This window comes from Scyliorhinus canicula, chromosome 1 (genome assembly GCF_902713615.1).
Source record: "Scyliorhinus canicula chromosome 1, sScyCan1.1, whole genome shotgun sequence".
Taxonomy (NCBI): Eukaryota; Metazoa; Chordata; class Chondrichthyes; order Carcharhiniformes; family Scyliorhinidae; genus Scyliorhinus; species Scyliorhinus canicula.
In genome coordinates, this window is record NC_052146.1 from 6,402,371 (window position 1) to 6,423,415 (window position 21,045).

The following is a 21,045-nucleotide window of genomic DNA, read 5'->3' on the forward strand; positions in this document are numbered from 1 at the left end:
CCACATTTGGTCTTGAAACTCATTTAAAGAATATTTATTATTTTTTGCTGCCGGGTAATGCGTTGTTTTTCCGACGTCTCTAGACTTCCCGAGTGAAAATCCATTGAAATTATTTTACTCGCAAAGGCGCAGTAGAGAAATCAACCAGCAAGCCCCTTTCAGATGCCCTCAAAGACCTTCCCACCCTGCAGTACCCCAGGTTGATAACAGCAACTACATGAATTTGTATAGCGGCTTTGAAGCAGTGGGACATTCCAAGGTGCTGCGCTGGAGTATCATCGAGCCACACAAGACGATGGGGTCGGCAGCTAAAACCTTGATCGGGGTACTTTGTCAGGAGCACCTCAAAGGAGAAGAGGGAGATTGAGAGGTTTAAGGACGGAATTCGAGGGCTGAGCGAACTGAATTGGAGCGTTGAAAATTAAGAAATCACAAGAGGCCAGAATTGAAGGAGCACCACAGATGCATGGAGCTGTAGGAGATTTGAGATGGGAGGGAGGAGGATCAGGGAGAGATTTGAACATAGAGCGAGGATTTTAAAATTGAGGCTTTGCTAGACAAAGAGCCAGTCTTGGCAGTGACACGAGTTATGTGTCAACCAGTTTCTCCTGTTTTAATTTTTGGCTCAGTAGCTTGTGTTGAAACTTGACAGCTTTCAGATTCTCTGCGATCCATTTCCCCATGCACTACCGTAAATATACACTCCCTATTGGCACTTGGGGGGAGGCAGTGGTGCAGTGGGGGGAGGCAGTGGTGCAGTGGGGGGAGGCAGTGGTGCAGTGGGGGGAGGCAGTGGTGCAGTGGGGGGAGGCAGTGGTGCAGTGGGGGGAGGCAGTGGTGCAGTGGGGGGAGGCAGTGGTGCAGTGGGGGGAGGCAGTGGTGCAGTGGGGGGAGGCAGTGGTGCAGTGGGGGGAGGCAGTGGTGCAGTGGGGGGAGGCAGTGGTGCAGTGGGGGGAGGCAGTGGTGCAGTGGTATTGTCGCTGGACTAGTAATCCACAGACCCAAGGAAATGCTCTAGGGAGCCGGGTTCGAATCTGACCAGGGCAGATAGTGGAATTTGAATTCAATAAAAAAATCTGGAATTTAAAGTCTAATGATGACCATCATATAGGAATACAGGAGTTGTACATTGTCGATTGTCGTAAAAACCTATCTGGTTCACTCGTCCTTTAGGAAAGGAAATCTGCCATCCTTACCTGGTCTGGCCTACATGTGACCAGACCCACAGCAATGTGGTTAAATGCAGCACAGTTGGGGCAGCACAGTAGAATAGTGATTAGCACAATTGCTTCATAGCTCCAGGGTCCCAGGTTCGATTCCCGACTGGGTCACTGTCTGTGCGGAGTCTGCACGTTCTCCCCGTGTCTGCGTGGGTTTCCTCCGGGTGCTCCGGTTTCCTCCCACAGTCCAAAGATGTGCAGGTTAGGTGGATTGGCCATGATAAATTGCCCTTAGTGTCCAAAATTGCCCTTAGTGTTGGGTGGTGTTACTGGGTTATGGGGATAGGGTGGTGTGGGCTTGGGTAGGGTGCTCTTTCCAAGAGCCGGTGCAGACTCGATGGGCCGAATGGCCTCCTTCTGCACTGTAAATTCTATGTATCTATGTCCTCAGGGATGGGCAATTAATGCTAGCCTAGCCAGCGACGCCAAAATCGAATGAATAAAGAAAAACAACATGGGCAGCTGTGTGTACCGTCTATAAGATGCAATGCAGTGCAATAACTTGCCAAGGCTTCTTGAACCCAGTTGCAAACCCAACCTCTTCCATAGAAAGCAGCAGGAGGATGCCATGCAGCCCTTCGAGCCTGCTCTGCCATTCAATGTGATCATGGCTGATCCAACTCTTCTCCCCCCCCCCCCCCCCCCCCCCAAACCTCCATATCCTGTGATCACCTTCACCCCATCTACAAGTTTTGAGACATTACATTTAGTTCTGTCACCTAAATGATGAATTTATATTGATCATTTAATGATCAATTTATATTGTGAATAGCTGGGGTCTCAGTACTGATCACTGCAGTACCCCACTAGTCACCGCCTGCCATTTGGGGAAAACAAATGTTTATTTCTACACTTTGTTTCCTGTCTGTCAACAGGTTTTCTAATCATCTCAATTACCCCATATCTCATGAGTTTTAAATTTACGTGTTAATCTCATATGTAGGACTTTGTTGAAAGCCTTCTGAAAGTCCAATTAAGCCACATCCACTAGCTCCCCCGCTCATCAACTCTACTAATTACACCCTGAAAGAATTCCAGTAGATTTGTCAAAATGATTTCCCTAGAAGGGCCAGGGCAGCAGGCACAGGGGCTGTTTAGCACAGGGCTAAATCGCTTGCTTTTAAAGCAGACCAAGGCAGGCCAGCAGCACGGTTCAATTCCCGTACTGGCCTCCCCAAACAGGTGCCGGAATGTGGCGACTAGGGGCTTTTCACAGTAACTTCATTTGAAGCCTACTTGTGACAATAAGCGATTTTCATTCATTTTTTCACATGGGGACACCATCATCTGTCTTGGAATGACAATGCAATCTTGATGCGTCAAACTTCGATAACTTTGACACGTGGAATTTTATCATCCGTTCCCACAGGCAGAATAGAAAAAGCTGTAAAACAGTGCCTGTGATTGTCTGAAATTGCTCAGTGGTCGCGCTGGACTTTTAGTTGGTGTCGACAAGAAAAAAGAATGGCAAAACCCTTCGCAGAGGAGGTGCCTCTGTGGTACATGCAGACCCAGCTCTTGCCAGGGGTCATATAACCCCACTGGCCAGTCAGAATGGGGTGGTTAGACCCGGGTGCCTTCAAATAGGCTGTGTTTGCTGCCAACACCATGCACGCGCAGTTGTACGCAGGACCGAGCCTCCGAATCTGAGCCGCCCCACCACAGCCTGACTGCTGGGAGTCTCCAAAACTCCGAAGACTCCCCTCTGGGGACGCCACGTCCCGGCTGCTCAGAGTCTGGGTTGTTAGTTTCCAATCCGCTCTGTCTCCTGTAAATATTAACATTCTGGGTTTGCGGGGCTAAGCGTGCGTGTGCAGACGGGTATTGGCAACCAACCTGCATTGGCCGGCGACACGGGTCCAAATCATTTCACATCGGGATTTCTCTGAAGTGATGTGCAAAGCTTGCGAGTATGGTGGAACCCGTGAGAAAACTGCAAGTATTGTCCCATCAAAGCGAAGGAAAGAACATCGAACATACATAGAACATAGAACATTACAGCGTAGTACAGGCCCTTCGGCCCACGATGTTGCACCGTCCTGTGAAACCCCTCTAAAGCCCATCTACACTATTCCCTTATCGTCCATATGTCTATCCAATGACCATTTGAATTCGTTTAGTGTTGGCGAGTCCACTACTGTTGCAGGCAGGGCATTCCACGCCCTTACTACTCTCTGAGTAAAGAACCTACCTCTATTATCTGTCCTATATCTATCTCCCCTCAATTTAAAGCTATGTCCCCTTGTGCTGGACATCACCATCCGAGGAAATCGAGTCTGCACCGACGCACTTAAACCCTCACCTCCAACCTATCCCCGTAACCCAACAACTAACCTTTTTTGCTCACTAAGGGCAATTTATCATGGCCAATCTACCTAACCTGCACGTCTTTGGACTGTGGGAGGAAACCGGAGCACCCGGAGGAAATCCACGCAGACACGGAGAACGTGCAGACTCCGCACAGACAGTGACCCAAGCAGGGAATCGAACCTGGGACCCTAGAGCTGTGAAACCACAGTGCTAACCACTTGTGCTACCATGCCGCCTTCTAAAGAGAAAGTGAAGTTTTTTTAAAAATGTATACTTAGAGTACCCAATTTATTTTATCCAATTAAGGGGCAATTTAGCGTGGCCAATCCACCTAGCCTGCACATCTTTGGGTTGTGGGGGCGAAACCCACACGAACATGGGGAGAATGCGCAAACTCCACACAGACAGCGACCCAGAGCCGGGATCCAACCCGGGTCCTCGGTGCCGTGAGGCAGCAATGCTAACCATTGTGCCACCATGCTGCCCTAAGAGGCGGTGAAGTTGATAGAGCAAGTGGAAAACTATGGCATGAAGCAGAAAGCAGACAGAAGGATTATCTATTCTGAAATACAAGGAGAATTGAACCCTCGGAAATGCAAAGTGATTCACTTTGGAACAAGTGTTATAAGTGGGGCAGCACGGTAGCATTGTGGATAGCACAATCGCTTCACAGCTCCAGGGTCCCAGGTTCGATTCCGGCTTGGGTCACTGTCTGTGCGGGGTCTGCACATCCTCCCCGTGTGTGCGTGGGTTTCCTCCGGGTGCTCCGGTTTCCTCCCACAGTCACAAAGATGTGCAGGTTAGGTGGATTGGCCATGCTAAATTGCCCTTAGTGTCCAAAATTGCCCTTAGTGTTGGGTGGGGTTACTGGGTTATGGGGATAGGGTGGAGGTGTGGACCTTGGGTAGGGTGCTCTTTCCAAGAGCCGGTGCAGACTTGATGGGCCGAATGGCCTCCTTCTGCACTGTAAATTCTATGATAATCTATGAAAAGACAAGGGAGTACTAAATGAATGGCAGGACACTAGGAAGCTTAGAGGAACAGTGGGATCTTGGAGTATTTGTCCACAGATCCCTGAAGGTGACCGGACAGATGAATAGGGTAGTTAAGAAAGCATATGGGACACTTGCCTTTGTCAGTCGTGACATTGATTATAAGAGCAGGGAGGTTATGTTGGAGCTGTACAGGACTTTGGTTAGGCCACAGCTGGAGTACAATGTTTCGTTCTGGCCACCGCATTATAGGAAGGATGTGATTGCACTAGAGAGGGTGCGGAGGAGATTCACCAGCACGTTACCTGGGCTGGAGAGTTTCAGCTATGAAGAGAGGCTGGGGTTTTCCTCAGAGCAGGGAAGGCTGAGAGGAAAGGGGGGAGGGGGGGAGAGATCTGATTGAGGTGTTTAAGATTAGGAGGGGCATGGACAGGGTGGATTGAAAGCGGCTGTTCCCCTTAGATAGGGTCAATAAAAGGGGGCATAATTTTAAAGTGAGGGCCAGGACATTTACAGGGGATTTGAGAAAACACTTTTCACACAGAGGGTAATGAAAATGAAATGAAAATCGCTTTTTGTCACAAGTAGGCTTCAAATGAAGTTACTGTGAAAAGCCCCTAGTCGCCACATTCCGGTGCCTGTTCGGGGAGGCTGGTACGGGCCTGCCTTGGTCTGCTTTCAAAGCCAGCGATTTAGCCCAGTGTGCTAAACCAGCCCCAGGTTGGGAATCTGGACTGCACTCACTGCCTGGGAGAGGAGTTGAGGCAGGAGACATCACAATCTTTAAAAAATACTTGGATGAGTATGTTCTATGTTCTATGTAACATTCAAGGCTATGGGCCAAGTGTTGAAATAAGTCTACTTGTGACACTAATAAAGATTATTATTATAAGTGCTGTCCTATACAAGAAATCCAGATACGCCCTCCGCAAAGCCATCCGGAATGCCAAGAGACAATATCAGACCCAAGCCAGAGTCACAGACTAGCATCATGGACTCTCGAAGGTTGTGGCAAGGCTTAAACAACATAACGGGCTACAAAGCGAAGCCGAGCAGAATCTCGGGCAGCAGTGCACCCCTCCCCGATGAACACAACGCATTCTATACTCGGTTTGAGCAGGAAACCATCAAACCGCTGTCAACTGCACCCATACCGACCGTCAGAGCTTGCAAAGTCAGATTGACCTTCCTGAAATTGAACCTTCGGAAGGTGACGGGTCAGGACGGGGTCCCTGATCGTGCACTCAGATCTTGCGTGGACCAGCTGGCAGATGTGTTCGCAAACATCTTTAACCTGTCCTCACTCTGTTCCGAGGTTCCCACCTACTTCAAGAAGATCGCCATCGTACTGGTGCCAAAGATGAGCCAGGCAACGTGCCTCAGGAACTACTGTGCGGTGGCCTTGACATCGATCATAATGAAGAGCTTCGAAAGGTTGGTCATGAGGCACATCAACTTCATACTCCCAGAATGACTGGATTCACTGCAATTCGCATACCACCGCAATCAGTCCACAGCAGACACCATCTCCCTGGCCCTACACTCATCCCTGGAGCATACATCAGACTCCTATTTATTGACTACAGTTCCGCCTTCAACACCATAATCCCAGCCAAGCTCATATCAAAGCTCCTCACTCTGCCATTGGATGCTCGACTTTCTGACCCACAGACCACAATCAGTAAGAATGAACAACAACACCTCCTCCACGATAGTCCTCAATACCTGGGCCCCGCAGGGCTGCGTACTTAGCCCCCTACTCTATTCCCTGTACACACATTAAAACATTAATGATTGATTAATGAAGCATTAGACTAATTAATTATTAAAGAATCAATGAGCTATTGGTTATTGAATCATTTGTCAAGTTATTGATTATTACAGCATTACTCAAGTTATAGATTATCAAATAATCAACAAGTCTTATTGATTATTAAAGCTTATTAACCCAATACAAGTTATTGATTATTAAAACATCAATGAGAGTGTTTGATTAATAAAGCATTAAAAAGTAGCTTTGCCAAGGGCAGGTCGTGTATGATAAATGTAATTGAGTTCTTTGATGAGGTGACACAGGCAGTGAATGAGGGTAGTGTTATGGATATTGTACATTTAGACTTTCAGAAAGCATTTGTTATGCTGCCACATGGCAGGTTGGTTAACAAATTCAAAATTTGGGGGATTGATGGGACCGTGGCAGTCTGAGAACACTCACTAACAGATTGAAAAACAGCTTCTTCCCCACTGTTACCAGACTCCTGAATGATCCTCTGACGGACCGAACTGATCTCTTCGCTCATCGTCTCCACTTACTACACTTGTATGCTTCAGCCGATGTCTGTGTCTATGTATTTACATTGTGTATTTTGTGTTTGTCCTATCATGTAGTTTATTTTCATGTTAGGAATGATCTGTCTGGAGTGTACACAGAAAATTACTTTTCACTGTACCTCGGTACACGTGACAATAAATCCAATCCAAGAGGCGACCTTATTGAGGTGTGTAAAATTCTGAACAATTTTGACAGGGGTAAGAAGGATATTCTGTTGGTAAGTCAGTGACCAGGGGTCACAATTTCAAGGTGGTCAGCGAGAGAGCTGGGAGTGAGATGAGGAGAAACATCTTTACACAGAGGGTTGTTGGGGTTTGGAATGCGCTGCCTGGGAGCACGGTGGAGGCGGATTCCACAGGAGGTTTCAAAAGAGAGCTGGATATATATTTGAAAGTGATGAATTTAGAGATTACGTAGCTAAGGCTGGGGAAAGCGACTAGTTGGGGAACTCTTTTGGGAGCCGGAGGCGGACAGATGGGCTGAATGGCCTCCTGTAAGTAACAAAAATAATGAATGAGAGTTATTGATTATTTAAGGACTTCCGGTGGCGGCGATGACGTAGGAAGCCGCACATTTGGGAGCTCCCGTTTCAAACTGACTTTTTGGCTCTTTTTAGAGCCCAAAACGGAATTTTTTCGACGTCTCCTGGTGGGAGAAGGTGTGCTGATCGACTTTCTTCGCAGTTCATGACTCGAACTCGGGAGTGGAAAGGGGGAAGAAACGGCAGCAGCTCCCCAGAAAAAACGGGGGAAGGAATCCAAGATGGCGGCCGGCGGAGCTCCAGAGGAGTGGAAGCAGTGGGCCCAGGAGCAACAAGCTGCCCTCCTGCGCTGCTTTGCAGATTTCAAGGCTGAGGTACTGAGCTCTCTGCAGGAAACGAACAAAAGGCTCTCGGAGATTCAGACGACCCAGGGTGCTGCCATCAAGGCGTTGCAGACGCAGGCCACTGAACGAGAGGAGGAGGCCGTGGTCCTCGTGAGTAAGGTGGAGGGGCACGAGGCACTCCACAAGAAGTGGCAGGAACGCTTCGAGGAGCTTGATCACCGCATGAGGCGGAACAATCTGCGGATCTTGGGCCTTGCGGAGGGGCTGGAGGGGTCGGACCTGACAACCTACGTGGCTACGATGCTGAACTCGCTAATGGGGGCCGGGTCTTTCCATCTGCCCCTGGAGCTGGGGGGAGCCCACAGGGTACTCGCCAGGAGGCCTAAGGAGAATGAACCCCCGCGTGCGGTACTGGTGAGGTTCCACCGGTTCAGTGATTGGGAGCGTGTGCTGCGCTGGGCCAAGAAGGTGAAGAGCAGCAACTGGGAGAATGGGGTAGTACGGATCTACCAGGACTGGAGTGCGGAGGTGGCTAAGCGGCGGTCCGGGTTTAATCGGACGAAAGAGGTGCTTTACAAGAAGAAAATAAAGTTTGGAATGTTGCAGCCCGCGCGCCTGTGGGTAACGTATTCGGACCGGCACCATTATTTTGATTCCCCGGAGGAGGCGTGGGCCTTCGTGCGGACGGAGAAACTGGGCTTGAACTAGGGGTTGGGGATTGCGGGGTCAGTTGTAATACTTTATTGCTGGTTTCTGCTGTTGCTGTGTCCTTTTTTTTCTGTACTTTTGCAATTTTGATATGGTTATTTGTGGGGGTGTTCTGTTTTTTTTTGCTGTGGGGCATTGTTTGAGTTTTGTATCTTGCGGAGAGGGTTGGGGGGGGGGGTTTGTTGTATTCTATGTCGGGTTGGGGGTATGGAGTGGGGCTGGTATTTGGGAGCTGCGTCAGAAGGGTGTGGTGGGGCAGTGCGAAAGCGCGGGCTTTCCTCTGGTTTCCCGCGTTGCGGGGGCGGAGACGGTGACGGGGGAGGCGGGGCCTTAACTGGTTCTTCCCCGCGCTAGAGCGGAGCCTGGAGGAGGGATAGATTGGGGGATGATCCCACTTTGGGAGGGGTCGGGTTATTGGCGGGAGTTTCCGGGGTCAGCAGAAGTTAGCTGACCCACGGAAGTACAATGGAGGACGGTTCGCGGCTGGGAGGCTTCCTAGCCTGGGGGGGAAGGGAGGGGGGGGAAAGGGGAATACCGGGTTGCTGCTGGTAGGGTCAGGAAGGAGCTGGTGGGGGCCGGGGGGACAGAGGTGAGGTGTTGTCGCTGTGGGGACTGGGTCGGGCAGGGGGTGCTGGCCTGGGGCGGGCAGTCGACGGGCTATGGCTAGTCGACGGGGTAGGGGGGCGGGACGCGCTCTGATCCGGTTGGTCACCTGGAATGCGAGAGGGTTGAATGGGCCGGTGATGCGGTCGAGGGTACTTGCTCATCTGAGGGGGCTAAAGGCAGATGTGGCAATGCTTCAGGAGACCCACCTGAGGGTGGCGGACCAGGTCCGCCTGAGGAAGGGATGGGTGGGGCAGGTTTTCCACTCGGGGTTGGATGTGAAGAACCGGGGAGTGGGATTTTGGTGGGGAAAAATGTGTTGTTTGAGGCATCGGAGGTGGTGGCGGATAAGGGGGTAGGTATGTTATGGTTAGGGGCAGGCTACAAGGAGAGAAGGTGGTACTGGCTAGTGTGTATGCCCCAAATTGGGACGATGCGGGCTTTGTGAGGCGTATGTTGGGACGGGTCCCGGATCTGGAGGCGGGAGGTCTGATCATGGGGGGGGACTTCAATACGGTGTTGGATCCTTCACTGGATCGGTCCAGCTCTAGGACGGGTAGGAGGCCGGCGGCAGCCAAGGTACTGAGAGGGTTTATGGACCAGATGGGTGGGGTGGATCCCTGGAGGTTTGTAAGGCCGAGGGCACGCGAGTATTTCTTCTCCCACGTACATAGGGTCTACTCTCGGATAGATTTCTTCGTGGTGAGTAGGGGACTGATTCCGAGAGTGGAGGAGGCCGAGTATTCGGCCATTGCAATCTCCGACCACGCTCCGCATTGGATAGAGTTGGAGATGGGAGAGGTGCGAGACCAACGTCCGTTGTGGCGGTTGGATGTGGGGTTGTTGGCGGAGGAGGAGGTGTGTAGGAGGGTCCGGGCAAGTATTGAGGGGTACCTTGAGGTGAATGATACGGGGGAGGTTCAGGTGGGGATGGTCTGGGAAGCCCTGAAGGCTGTGATTCGTGGGGAGCTGATATCCATCCGGGCACACAGGGAGAGGAGCGAGAGGAGTGAGAGGGATAGACTGGTGGGAAAGATGCTGGAGGTGGACAGGAGGTATGCAGAGGCACCAGAGGAGGGACTGTTGGGGGAGAGGCGCAGCCTGCAGGCTGAATTTGATTTGCTGACCACTAGAAAGGCGGAGGCACAGTGGAGGAAGGCACAAGGGGCAGTGTACGAACATGGTGAAAAGGCGAGTAGGATGCTGGCTCATCAGCTCCGCAAGCGGGATGCGGCTAAGGAAATTGCTGGAGTGAGACAAGAGTGGGAATGTGGTGCGGAAGGGGGTAGAGGTGAATGAGGTCTTCAAGGACTTTTACGGGGAACTGTACCAGTCGGAGCCAACGGGGGAGAGGAGGGGAATGGAGAGGTTCCTTGACAGGCTTTCTTTCCCGAAGGTGTAGGAAGAGAAGGTGGAGGGGTTGGGTGCGCCGATTGAGCTGGAGGAGCTAGTTAAGGGGATCGGGCAGATGCAGTCAGGGAAGGCACCGGGGCCGGATGGGTTCCCGGTGGAATTTTATAAAAAGTTTGTGGACCTAGTGGGCCCCTTGCTGGTGCGGACACTCAGCGAAGCGTGGGAAGGGGGGACTTTGCCCCCGACGATGTCACGGGCACTGATCTCGTTAGTTTTAAAGAAGGACAAGGACCCCCAGCAGTGTGGTTCATACAGGCCCATATCTCTCCTCAACGTAGATGCTAAGGTGCTGGCAAAAATCCTGGCCACCAGGATAGAGGACTGTGTGCCAGGGGTTGTACACGAGGACCAGACAGGGTTTGTGAAGGGAAGGCAGCTGAACACGAATGTGCAGAGATTGTTGAATGTCATCATGATGCCGGCGGGCAGGGGAGAGTTTTAGGTACCTGGGGGTGCAGGTGGCCAGGGACTGGGGGACTCTCCACAAGCATAACTTTACCAGACTGGTAGATCAGATGGAGGAGGAGTTCAGGAGGTGGGACATGCTGCCATTGTCGTTGGCGGGGAGGGTGCAGTCCGTCAAAATGACAGTGCTTCCGAGGTTCTTGTTCCTTTGTCAGTGCCTGCCCATATTTATCCCCAGGGCCTTCTTTAGGAGAGTGACCGGCAGTATTCTGAGCTTTGTGTGGGCACATGGGACTCCGAGAGTGAAGAGGGTTTTCCTGGAGCGAGGGAGGGATAGAGGCGGGCTGGCGCTGCCCAAACTTTTGGGGTACTATTGGGCGGCCAATGTGTCAATGGTGCGTAAATGGGTGATGGAGGGGGGAGGGGCGGCGTGGAAAAGAATGGAGATGGCGTCATGTAGAGGTACAAGCCTGGGTGCCATGGTAACGGCGCCGTTGCCGCTCTCCCCTAAGAGGTATACCACGAGTCCAGTGGTGGCGGCGACCCTAAGAATCTGGGGACAGAGGAGACGGCATAGGGGGGAAACAGGGGGCTCGTTGGGGGCTCCATTGGGTGGCAATCATCGGTTCATCCCGGGGAACAAGGATGGAGGATTTAGGGGCTGGCAAAGGGTGGGCATCAGTAAATTGAGGGACCTGTTTATTGGCGGGAGGTTTGCGGGCCTGGGGGAACTGGAAGATAAATTTGGGCTTCCCCAAGGGAACATGTTCAGATACTTGCAGGTAAAGGCGTTTGTTAGGCGACAGGTAGAGGGATTCCCTTTGCTGCCCTCGCGGGGGACGATGGACAGAGTGCTTTCGGGGGTGTGGGTCGGAGAGGGGAAGGTGTCTGACATCTATAAGGTAATGCAGGAGGTGGAGGAGTCGTCAGTGGAGGAGCTGAAGGATAAATGGGAGGGGAAACTTGGGGAGCAGATAGAGGACGGGACTTGGGTGGATGCCTTGGAGAGAGTCAACTCTTCCTCTTCATGTGCGAGGCTTAGTCTCATCCAATTTAAGGTGCTGCACCGGGCCCATATGTGCGGGACTAGGATGAGTAGGTTCTTTGGGGGTGAGGACAGGTGCACCAGATGTTCGGGGAGTCCAGCGAACCACGCCCATATGTTCTGGGCATGCCCGGCACCGGAAGAATTCTGGAAGGGGGTGGCGGGGACGGTGTCGAGGGTGGTTGGATCCAGGGTCAAGCCAGGGTGGGGACTCGCGATTTTTGGGGTTGCGGTGGAGCCGGGAGTGCAGGAGGTGAAAGAGGCCGGTGTCCTGGCCTTTGCGTCCCTAGTAGCCCGGCAGAGGATCTTGCTGCAGTGGAAGGATGCAAGGCACCCAAGTGTGGAGACCTGGATCAGTGACATGGCGGGATTTATAAAATTGGAGAGGGTCAAATTTGCCCTGAGAGGATCAATACAAGGGTTCTATAAACGATGGCAGCCTTTTCTGGACTTCCTGGCTCAAAGATAGGTGTCTTAGTCAATAGCAGCAGCAACCCGGGGGGGGGGGAGAGAGAGGAGTGTGGGGGTGGGGGGGGGGGGTTCCGTATTATAGTTTCTATTATTTTTTCGCTATGGTTATGTAACAACATTGTGTTAATTTAAGTTGTTAATTTGTTGGATTGTTCATTGAGGAGGGGCGAAGGTTCATGATTGTTGTCATTATTGTTATTGTTGGTATTTTTGTATGGTTTGATGTATAAATTCAAAATTTTCCAATAAAAATTATTTAAAAAAAAAAATGATTATTGAAGGATTATTGACAGTTTAATGGATCATTTGGACAGGAGCCCAATCAATGGACTGTCCCTTTAAGGGGGCGTGGCTCTTAGTGCCCCGCCCTTGCCCGTCGATTGGCTGCGCGGCCGCACGTGATGCCGGGACAAGATGGCGGCGCCCGGCGGAGGAAACACGCGCAGCCCGGAGCGGCCGCAACCCGAGCCCGAGGCTCCGGCCCGGGCCCAGGCCCGCCGCCTGCAGCTGGTGCTGGGCAGCCGGAGGAACGCGAACCTGGTGTTCGACATCCTGGAGGGGCTGGAGGTGGGAGAGCCCGGGGGGGGAGGGAGGTGGGAGAGCCCGGGGGGGGAGGGAGGTGGGAGAGCCCGGGGGGGAGGGGGCTGGGAGAGAGGTGGGAGAGCCCGGGGGGAGGGGGCTGGGAGAGAGAGGTGGGTGGGAGAACCGGAGGGCCCCTGGCCGGGAGGGGGAGAGAGGGGGCTGCAGGTGGTCCCCAGACCGCTGGGCACTGGGGGAGGGGATCCCCAGACCGCTGGGTACTGGGGGAGGGGATCCCCAGACCGCTGGGCACTGGGGGGGTCCCCAGACCGCTGGGCACTGGGGGAGGGGATCCCCAGACCGCTGGGTACTGGGGGAGGGGATCCCCAGACCGCTGGGTACTGGGGGAGGGGATCCCCAGACCGCTGGGCACTGGGGGAGGGGATCCCCAGACCGCTGGGTACTGGGGGAGGGGATCCCCAGACTGCTGGGCACTGGGGGGGTCCCCAGACCGCTGGGCACTGGGGGAGGGGATCCCCAGACCGCTGGGCACTGGGGGTCGCCAGGGCACGGGGGGGGATCCCCAGACCGCTGGGCCCCTGGGGGTCCCCAGACCACTGGGCTCGGGAGGGTCAGACTTATGGGCTCAGGGACTGCTGGAGCCCTGCTTACACGAGATCCGATAAACAGTAATATGATGATGACTCGATAATAGACAGCAATGTTGGTTTTTGCTATAAGTAATTGCCTTCAGGACCCTGGGATGAACTGTTTTTCCCGCCACCAAGTTTAGCCCTTTATTCACATCTCTGGGTGAACTGTATTAAAAAGCTGAGTCGCTGTGGGGTAAGGATGTTTCTGATTATAAATTGAGAGACCCCCAGGTTGGGGTAGATCAGAACACTACTCTGAGGGAGCGGTGCAATGTCAAGGAGGGATCACCGAACCGTCACGGAGGGATCGCTGCCCTGTCATGGAGGGTGCGCCGCACAGTCACTGAGGGAGCGCCGCGCCGTCACGGAGAAAGTGCTGCACTGTCAGTCTTTTTTTTTCATAGAATTTACGGTGCAGAAGGAGGCCATTCGGCCCATCGAGTCCGCACCGGCTCTTGGAAAGAGCACGCTACCCAAGGTCCACACCTCCACCCTATCCCCATAACCCAGCAACCCCACCCAACACTAAGGGCAATTTTTGACACTATGGGCAATTTATCATGGCCAATCCACCTAACCTACACATCTTTAGACTGTGGGAGGAAACCGGAGCACCCGGAGGAAACCCACGCACACACGGGGAGGATGTGGATGTAACAGATCCAACTTGAAGATGGGAGGTCTTGTCTCCAGTATCCTGGCCAGTATTTATCTTTCAAACCAATAACAGAAGATGTAAACTGTTCACTGGTGATTTTTATAACTTTTGCTCTGTCCAGACTGACTGCTGGTTTTCGCTACATGCCAGCCGCGACCACTCCCCAAAAGTTAATGTGCTCTGAAACTCTTGGGGACATCCTCAGGGTGTGAATTGTGCTCTAAAAATAAATTTTGGTTTGTTGTGGGGCGTCCAGATCTGTGTTTGGAATGTGCTCGAGGTCAAGCTGTTTGCTTTGATGCCTCGATCTTTAACTAAAATGGAAGCGGCAGCTTTTGCAGTGCAGTGCTCAATACAGGATCACAAACCTGGGGACGGCAAATGTTGAGAGAGCGACTTGAAATGAAATGAAAATCGCTTATTGCCACGAGTAGGCTTCAATGAAATTACTGTGAAAAGCCCCTAGTCGCCATATTCCGGCGCCTGTTCGGGGAGGCTGGTACAGGAATTGAACCGTGCTGCTGGCCTGCCCTGGTCTGCTTTCAAAGCCAGCGATTTAGCCCAGTGAGCTAAACTTGCCGCTATTAGCCCCTGTACTTCCTCTCAGAAACGTCCCGCATTCACCTGACGGAATTGTATTGAGCTGCAGGGGGTGAGGCTTCTGATCAAAAGTTTCTTGCTGAAATTACTGTGGAAAGACCCTCATTTCAGCGCCTGTTCGGGTACACAGAGGGAGAATTCAGAATGTCCAAATTACCGAACAAGCACGTCTTTCGGGACTTGTGGGAGGAAACCGGAGCGCCCGGAGGAAACCCACGCAGACACTGGGAGAATGTGCAGACTCATCACAAACGGTGACCCAAGCCGGGAATCGAACCTGGGACCCTGGTGCTGTGAAGCAACAGTGCTAACTACCATGCTGCCCAGCGATGGCTTTGGGTGGAAATTTAAAGAACGTCAATAGTCGGACAGGAAGGAATGCTGGGCAGGCTCCATCATCTCTGATGTGAAGCTCAAACGTGCGATATTCTGTCCCAAGAGCAAGAAAGCCACCGTTAGAACCAAGCTGACATTCTCTGCTGACCTCACACATTGACCCTTCCTGTGACTGCAGGAATTGTGCCCAGTGCCTTGGCCAACATTCTTCCCACCGCAAACTGACCTTTTATCATTGATGCAAGTAATCTAGACTGCCACTCCCTGTGACCACTGAGGAAGTGCTGTACTCCCTGTGAGCGCTGAGAAAGTGCTGTACTATCAGAGGTGCTGTTGTTTGGATGAAACATTAAACTGAGGCCCTGTTTGCCCTCTTTGGTGCATCCCTCACAACATTTCATAGAATTTACAGTGCAGAAGGAGGCCATTCGGCCCATTGAGTCTGCACCGGCTCTTGGAAAGAGCACCCTACCCAAGGTCCACACCTCCACCGTATTCCCATAACCCAGTAACCACACCCAACACTAAGGGCAATTTTGGACACTTAAGGACAATTTAGCATGGCCAATCCACCTAACCTGCACATCTTTGGACTGTGGGAGGAAACCGGAGCAGCCGGAGGAGACCCACGCACACAAGGGGAGAACGTGCAGACTCCGCACAGTGACCCAGCCGGGAATCGAACCTGGGACCCTGGAGCTGTGAAGCAATTGTGCTAACCACAATGCTACCGTGCTGCCCAAAGAAGCATTTAGATGAACATTTGAAACGCTATCGCTCACAAGGCTAGCGACCAAGTGCTGCAAAGTGGGATTAGAATAGATAGGTGCTTGATGGCTGGCGCAGACACGAGTGGCTGAAGGGCCTTGTTCTGTGCTGTAAAAACTCTTTGACTGTATAACCCCCGTTCCACCACTTGGAAGAAGAGCAGGGAATTCTCCCTGGTGCCCTGGCCAATAATAATCCAAGAAACCAATGCTTGCTCTTTGTGAGGTGTTGCTGTTTGCCTACCAAACAACTAGTTACATTTATAAAGTCGGTCACTCGATAAACATTAATTCTTTCTTTGCACCAGTCCAACTCCACACCGGGTTTAAAAAGTATTAACCACTCTCTAAGATCGACGCTGTTAGTCTCTATTGACTGTAAGTTTCTGTATGTTTGTTATCAGGCTGATCAGGAAGCTGAAATCCTCGCTGCTGCCAGAACCTGCAACAAGTTATTTTGCACCTTACTACAACGAGGAGACCTTTTTGTTGGCCAGCTGCCGGACGAGGAGGAGGGTTTGTCAGGTGAGGAGTATCTGTCGGGGTATCTGCTTCTTGCAAGTGGGGCCAGAGAGATGCTCAGGGCTACACAGATAACCGTGAGGAGAAAGCGTCCACTTACCATTCACTCCGATTTGAAGATCTAATTCACGAGCGGACTATACAGTCAATGGAAGAGTCCTGGGGAAAATTGATGTACATAGAAATCTGGGAGTTCAGGTCCATTGTACCCTGAAGGTGGCAACGCAAGTCGATAGGGTGGTCAAGAAGGCATACAGCATGCTTGCCTTCATCGGACAGGGTATTGAGTACAAGAGTCGGCAGGTCATGTTACAGTTGTATAGGACTTTGGTTAGGCCACATTTGGAATACTGCGTGCAGTTCTGGTCGCCACATTACCAGAAGGATGTGGATGCTTTAGAGAGGGTGCAGAGGAGGTTCACCAGGATGTTGCCTGGTATGGAGGGTGCTAGCTATGAAGAAAGGTTGAGTAGATTAGGATTGTTTTCGTTGGAAAGACGGAGGTTGAGGGGGGACCTGATTGAGGTCTACAAAATTATGAGAGGTATGGACAGGGTGGATAGCAACAAGCTTTTTCCAAGAGTGGGGGTGTCAATTACAAGGGGTCACGATTTCAAGGTGAAAGGGGGAAAGTTTAAGGGAGATTGCGTGGAAAGTTTTTTACGCAGAGGGTGCTGGGTGCCTGGAACGCTTTGCCAGGGGAGGTGGTAGAGGCGGGCACGATAGCATCATTTAAGATGCATCTGGACAGATATATGAACGGGCGGTGAACAGAGGGAAGTAGACCTTGGAAAATAGGCGACAGGTTTAGATAAAGGATCTGGATCGGCACAGGCTGGGAGGGCCGAAGGGCCTGTTCCTGTGCTGTAATTCTCTTTGTTCTTTTATAACAAGCCCGTTGGCTGGAGGAGAGACAGCTGCACGTGTTTCAGGGAAGCTCTTAGTCTGTACTGTGATTTAAAGAGAGCTGGGTATCGTTTCAGTTAGAGAGAAACAAGATTTTTTAATAGTTTGCGTTTTTCTAATGATGTGCAGTGTGTGCAGCAGTGGGCCAGCTGTAAAACTCTCCGTGTTTGCAACTCTTTGCTTCGCATGGAGTCTATCGGCTTGCCGTGTTTTGCTGTATTTTACTGTGATGGAGTTTGCAGGATGGCTCGAAGTAAAGCACTCGGCTGACCTCCAATCTGTTACCTTCCATCAGTTTAACATCATCCAAAGCTGTAATAGCCCTCCAGTGCTGCACTGTGGGAGTGCTACATTCCTGGAGGTGCTGCCCTCCAGTGCTGCACTGTGGGAGTGTTACATTCCTGGAGGTGCTGCCCTCTAGTGCTGCACTGTGGGAGTGCTACATTCCTGGAGGTGCTGCCCTCCAGTGCTGCACTGTGGGAGTGCTACACCCCTGGAGGTGCTGCCCTCCAGTGCTGCACTGTGGGAGTGCTACATTCCTGGAGGTGCTGCCCTCCAGTGCTGCACTGTGGGAGTGTTACATTCCTGGAGGTGCTGCCCTCCAGTGCTACACTGTGGGAGTGCTACATTCCTGGAGGTGCTGCCTTCCAGTGCTGCACTGTGGGAGTGCTACACCCCTGGAGGTGTTAAATCTAGGCCTCGTTGCCCCCTCCAGTGGACGTAAAGCATCCACTCCATTTTGTAGAAGAACAATGGGTGGGGGGTGGGGGCCCTCCTCTGTGTCCTCGCCACTATTTATGCTTCGATAAAAGGAACTGGTTGTGAACAAATGAACTCTTTATTTTTCGACATCACAGGAGTGACTATGCTCCAAAAGTACTTCCTTAATTGTTAAATAGCTGTAGGATGTCCTGAGATTATTAAAAAGACAAATTCTTTCGGGATTAACTTGGAAGTTGTAAGAAACTTACAGGACTAACAGTTCAGTTTGTGTCATTTCAGCTGACTGCGGTGCTGAAATGAAATACAAGATATGGATGAGGCATCGCTATCAGAGCAGTATCGACCAACTGCTCACTCTGATGGTACATGAATCGGAGCCCGTTCAGGTGAGACCTGCTGTGAACCTGCCCTGGGGGCGTGCTGCCGTGTATCAAAAGAACACGGCGCCGTAGCTCAGTGATTAGGTTAGTGGATTGGTAAAGCCAAGGCCTCGTCTTTATAGAGACGAGTTCAAATCCAATCATGAGCTGCTGCTGCTGCTGGGGAATTCCATAGAATCCCAATAGTGCAGAAGGAGGCCATTCGGCCCATCGGGTCGGCACTGACCCTCTGAAAGAGCACGCTACCCAGGCCCACTCCTCCACCCTATTCCCGTAACCCTGCGCATTGATCACGCCAATCCTCCTGATCTGCACATCTTTGGACTGTGGGAGGAAACCGGAGCACCCGGAGGGAACCCACGCCGACACGGGGAGAACGTGCAGGCTCCGCACAGACAGTCGCCCGAGGCTGGAATTGAACCCGGGTCCCTGGAGCTGTGAGGCAGCAGCGCTAACCACTGTGCCCTCCCAAGTCAGTTGATTAAATAAATCTGGAATTAAAAAAAGAAACATTATCAATAATGGTGACCGTGAAACTCTGGGCAATCAGTGAGAACTAGCGGCTGCCATCCTTGCCCAGTCTGGCTTACATGGCTCAAGACCCACAGCAATGTGGCTGGTGCTCGACCTCTCTGTGAAATGGGCTAACTAGCCATTCACACAGCCAGCTTAAGGGGGTGGGGGGGGCTAAATATGCTGGCAAAGGCCCTCCAGATACCTCACCTTTGGGAACCAGGAGTGATTCGCGCTGGCGTGACGTTTCACGGTTGGGGGAGGGTGGGGAATATGCAGTGGGCAGAAGTTATGGCATAAAGCCCTTTAATTATATTGAAATGGATATAAATTCACGGAATTTAGGTTCACGCCTCGTTGGGTGTGAGCTGATCTCGTCACTGGCGGGGAGTGAGGAAGATCTCAAACCGAGATCTCGCTGGCACAAATCCCATTTTTGGCCACTTAACGAAAGTTAGCGGCCATCACAGGATTAGCCTGTGGCGAATGGGACATTTTGAAATGAGCATTGGGCCATTATCTGTCAAAGGGGCTTTTCTGCAAATTAATGTTTTCTGCTGTGTTCGCTCACGATTGCTTTCTCTCCAGGAAGTGGCGCTTTGCACGCTGATGAAATTTGTTGAGTGTGAAGGGAGGTGGCCCCTTGTCAGTTGCGAGGAGGATGAACGTTACATCTTTCCCCGGGAGTTGTTGAAGGTGAGTCATGATTCTCATTCAGTGCACACTTCACTGGACAGACCAGGATGTAAAATGTTACGATCTTTGCCAGACCTTTCAAGTTTTTGGTAAGATTCGCTTGGGGGCCAATAACATTTTGTTTCAAGGCGGCAAAGTTTGAGATTCAGAACACTTGGTCAGAAGATAAAGCCACAGGATCCCACGGATTTTGAACAAACAAAAAATCCTATACAGGGTCAGAAAGATGAAACAATTTCCAATATCTGTCTCGTGCTCCTCTACATTTGGGTAAGTATGAGGTATTTGTGAAATCACAAGTAAACTGTCAAACACACCACACCACACAATAAATGGCTGATGCGACAAGACAGAGTCCATGGATTTCTCAACAATCCGCCCTTATATCAGTAAACACTGTCCGCTGAAACTGTATATCTATCGCAAGGAATTCTGGTCTTCACATTTGAAGATTCAACCTCACAATTCTCTCCAAAAGTCACTCGCAATTCAGGTGGCATCACAAACGGCCCACCTCAGTATTCCGCCCTCTGCCCTTGAGATTCCGTTCCCCTGGATTCTGCACTCGAGCACTAACTTCAGATCTTGAATGAAAATCGCTTATTGTCACGAGTAGGCTTCGATGAAGTTACTGTGAAAAGCCCCTAGTCGCCACATTCCGGCGCCTGTCCGGGGAGGCTGGTACGGGAATCGAACCGTGCTGCTGGCCTGCTTGATCTGCTTTATAAGCCAGCGGTTTAGCTCAGTGAGCTAAACCAGCCCCAAAACCAACTGTACTAAGTAGAACGGTGCGCCATTGGGGCACCCCAAAGGCCTGCAGCACCAACCATTAATGCCTTTCGGCACTTAAAGTCTGCCAACGGCAGTCATTCTCCTATTTGCTTCTCTCTCTTTTTATCTTTAACTTAACAAGGACCCGTTTCTGCCTCCTACTGGGGTTTTCCTTTTGGGATCTCTCCCTGTCCGCTGCCTGGGACCTGGATCTTCCATGGCACTCGGCTCCCAATCACTTCCTCGTCACGTCTTGGTGTGCTAGCCGCAAAGAATGTAAAAATGGCAAAACTGCGCATGTGCACCCTGCTCACAATCTGCACGTGTGCAAAGGCTCCGAGGACTATCTGGAGTTGAAGTTTCCCACCTCTGCTCCCTCTGAGGGAAGTGTGGTTTTCATCACCGAATTACGGAGCTCACCCCGAGATGTGGTGGGGGAAGGCTGTCAATTGATGAGGCAGTGGATACAGGGCATGGAGTTACGCTGCTGACGTTAGCGGGAAGTGAGCATATTGACAACGGACCAGGCCATTCAGCCCAATTAGCTCACCTATCCCCGCAGACCTTGAGTTGTTACAGCATCTCAATGCCCCAAGAATTGTTTTGTCTCCCGACTCGCAAGGTCGTGGCAGATATTAATCACACTGCCCGCTCGAGCTTCCTTACACCAATCCCAT

At 51.6% G+C, this 21,045-nt stretch overlaps 1 protein-coding gene across 2 annotated transcripts in view; it reads left to right on the forward strand.

Annotated features, from left to right (window-relative positions):
- Window positions 1-12,735: 12,735 nt before the first annotated feature.
- Window positions 12,736-21,045, forward strand: part of noc4l (nucleolar complex associated 4 homolog) — a 46,610-nt gene continuing 38,300 nt past the window's right edge. Inside the window, exons 1-4 of one of the 2 annotated variants that reach the window (XM_038804972.1) lie at window positions 12,736-12,891; window positions 16,262-16,382; window positions 18,288-18,394; window positions 19,490-19,597. In XM_038804972.1, the coding sequence (XP_038660900.1) occupies window positions 12,739-12,891; window positions 16,262-16,382; window positions 18,288-18,394; window positions 19,490-19,597 (489 nt within the window). In that variant the 5' untranslated portion in view covers window positions 12,736-12,738. Of the gene's footprint in view, window positions 12,892-14,149; window positions 14,197-16,261; window positions 16,383-18,287; window positions 18,395-19,489; window positions 19,598-21,045 lie in introns of those variants that run through there. The other variant, XM_038805055.1, reaches the window with a different exon arrangement.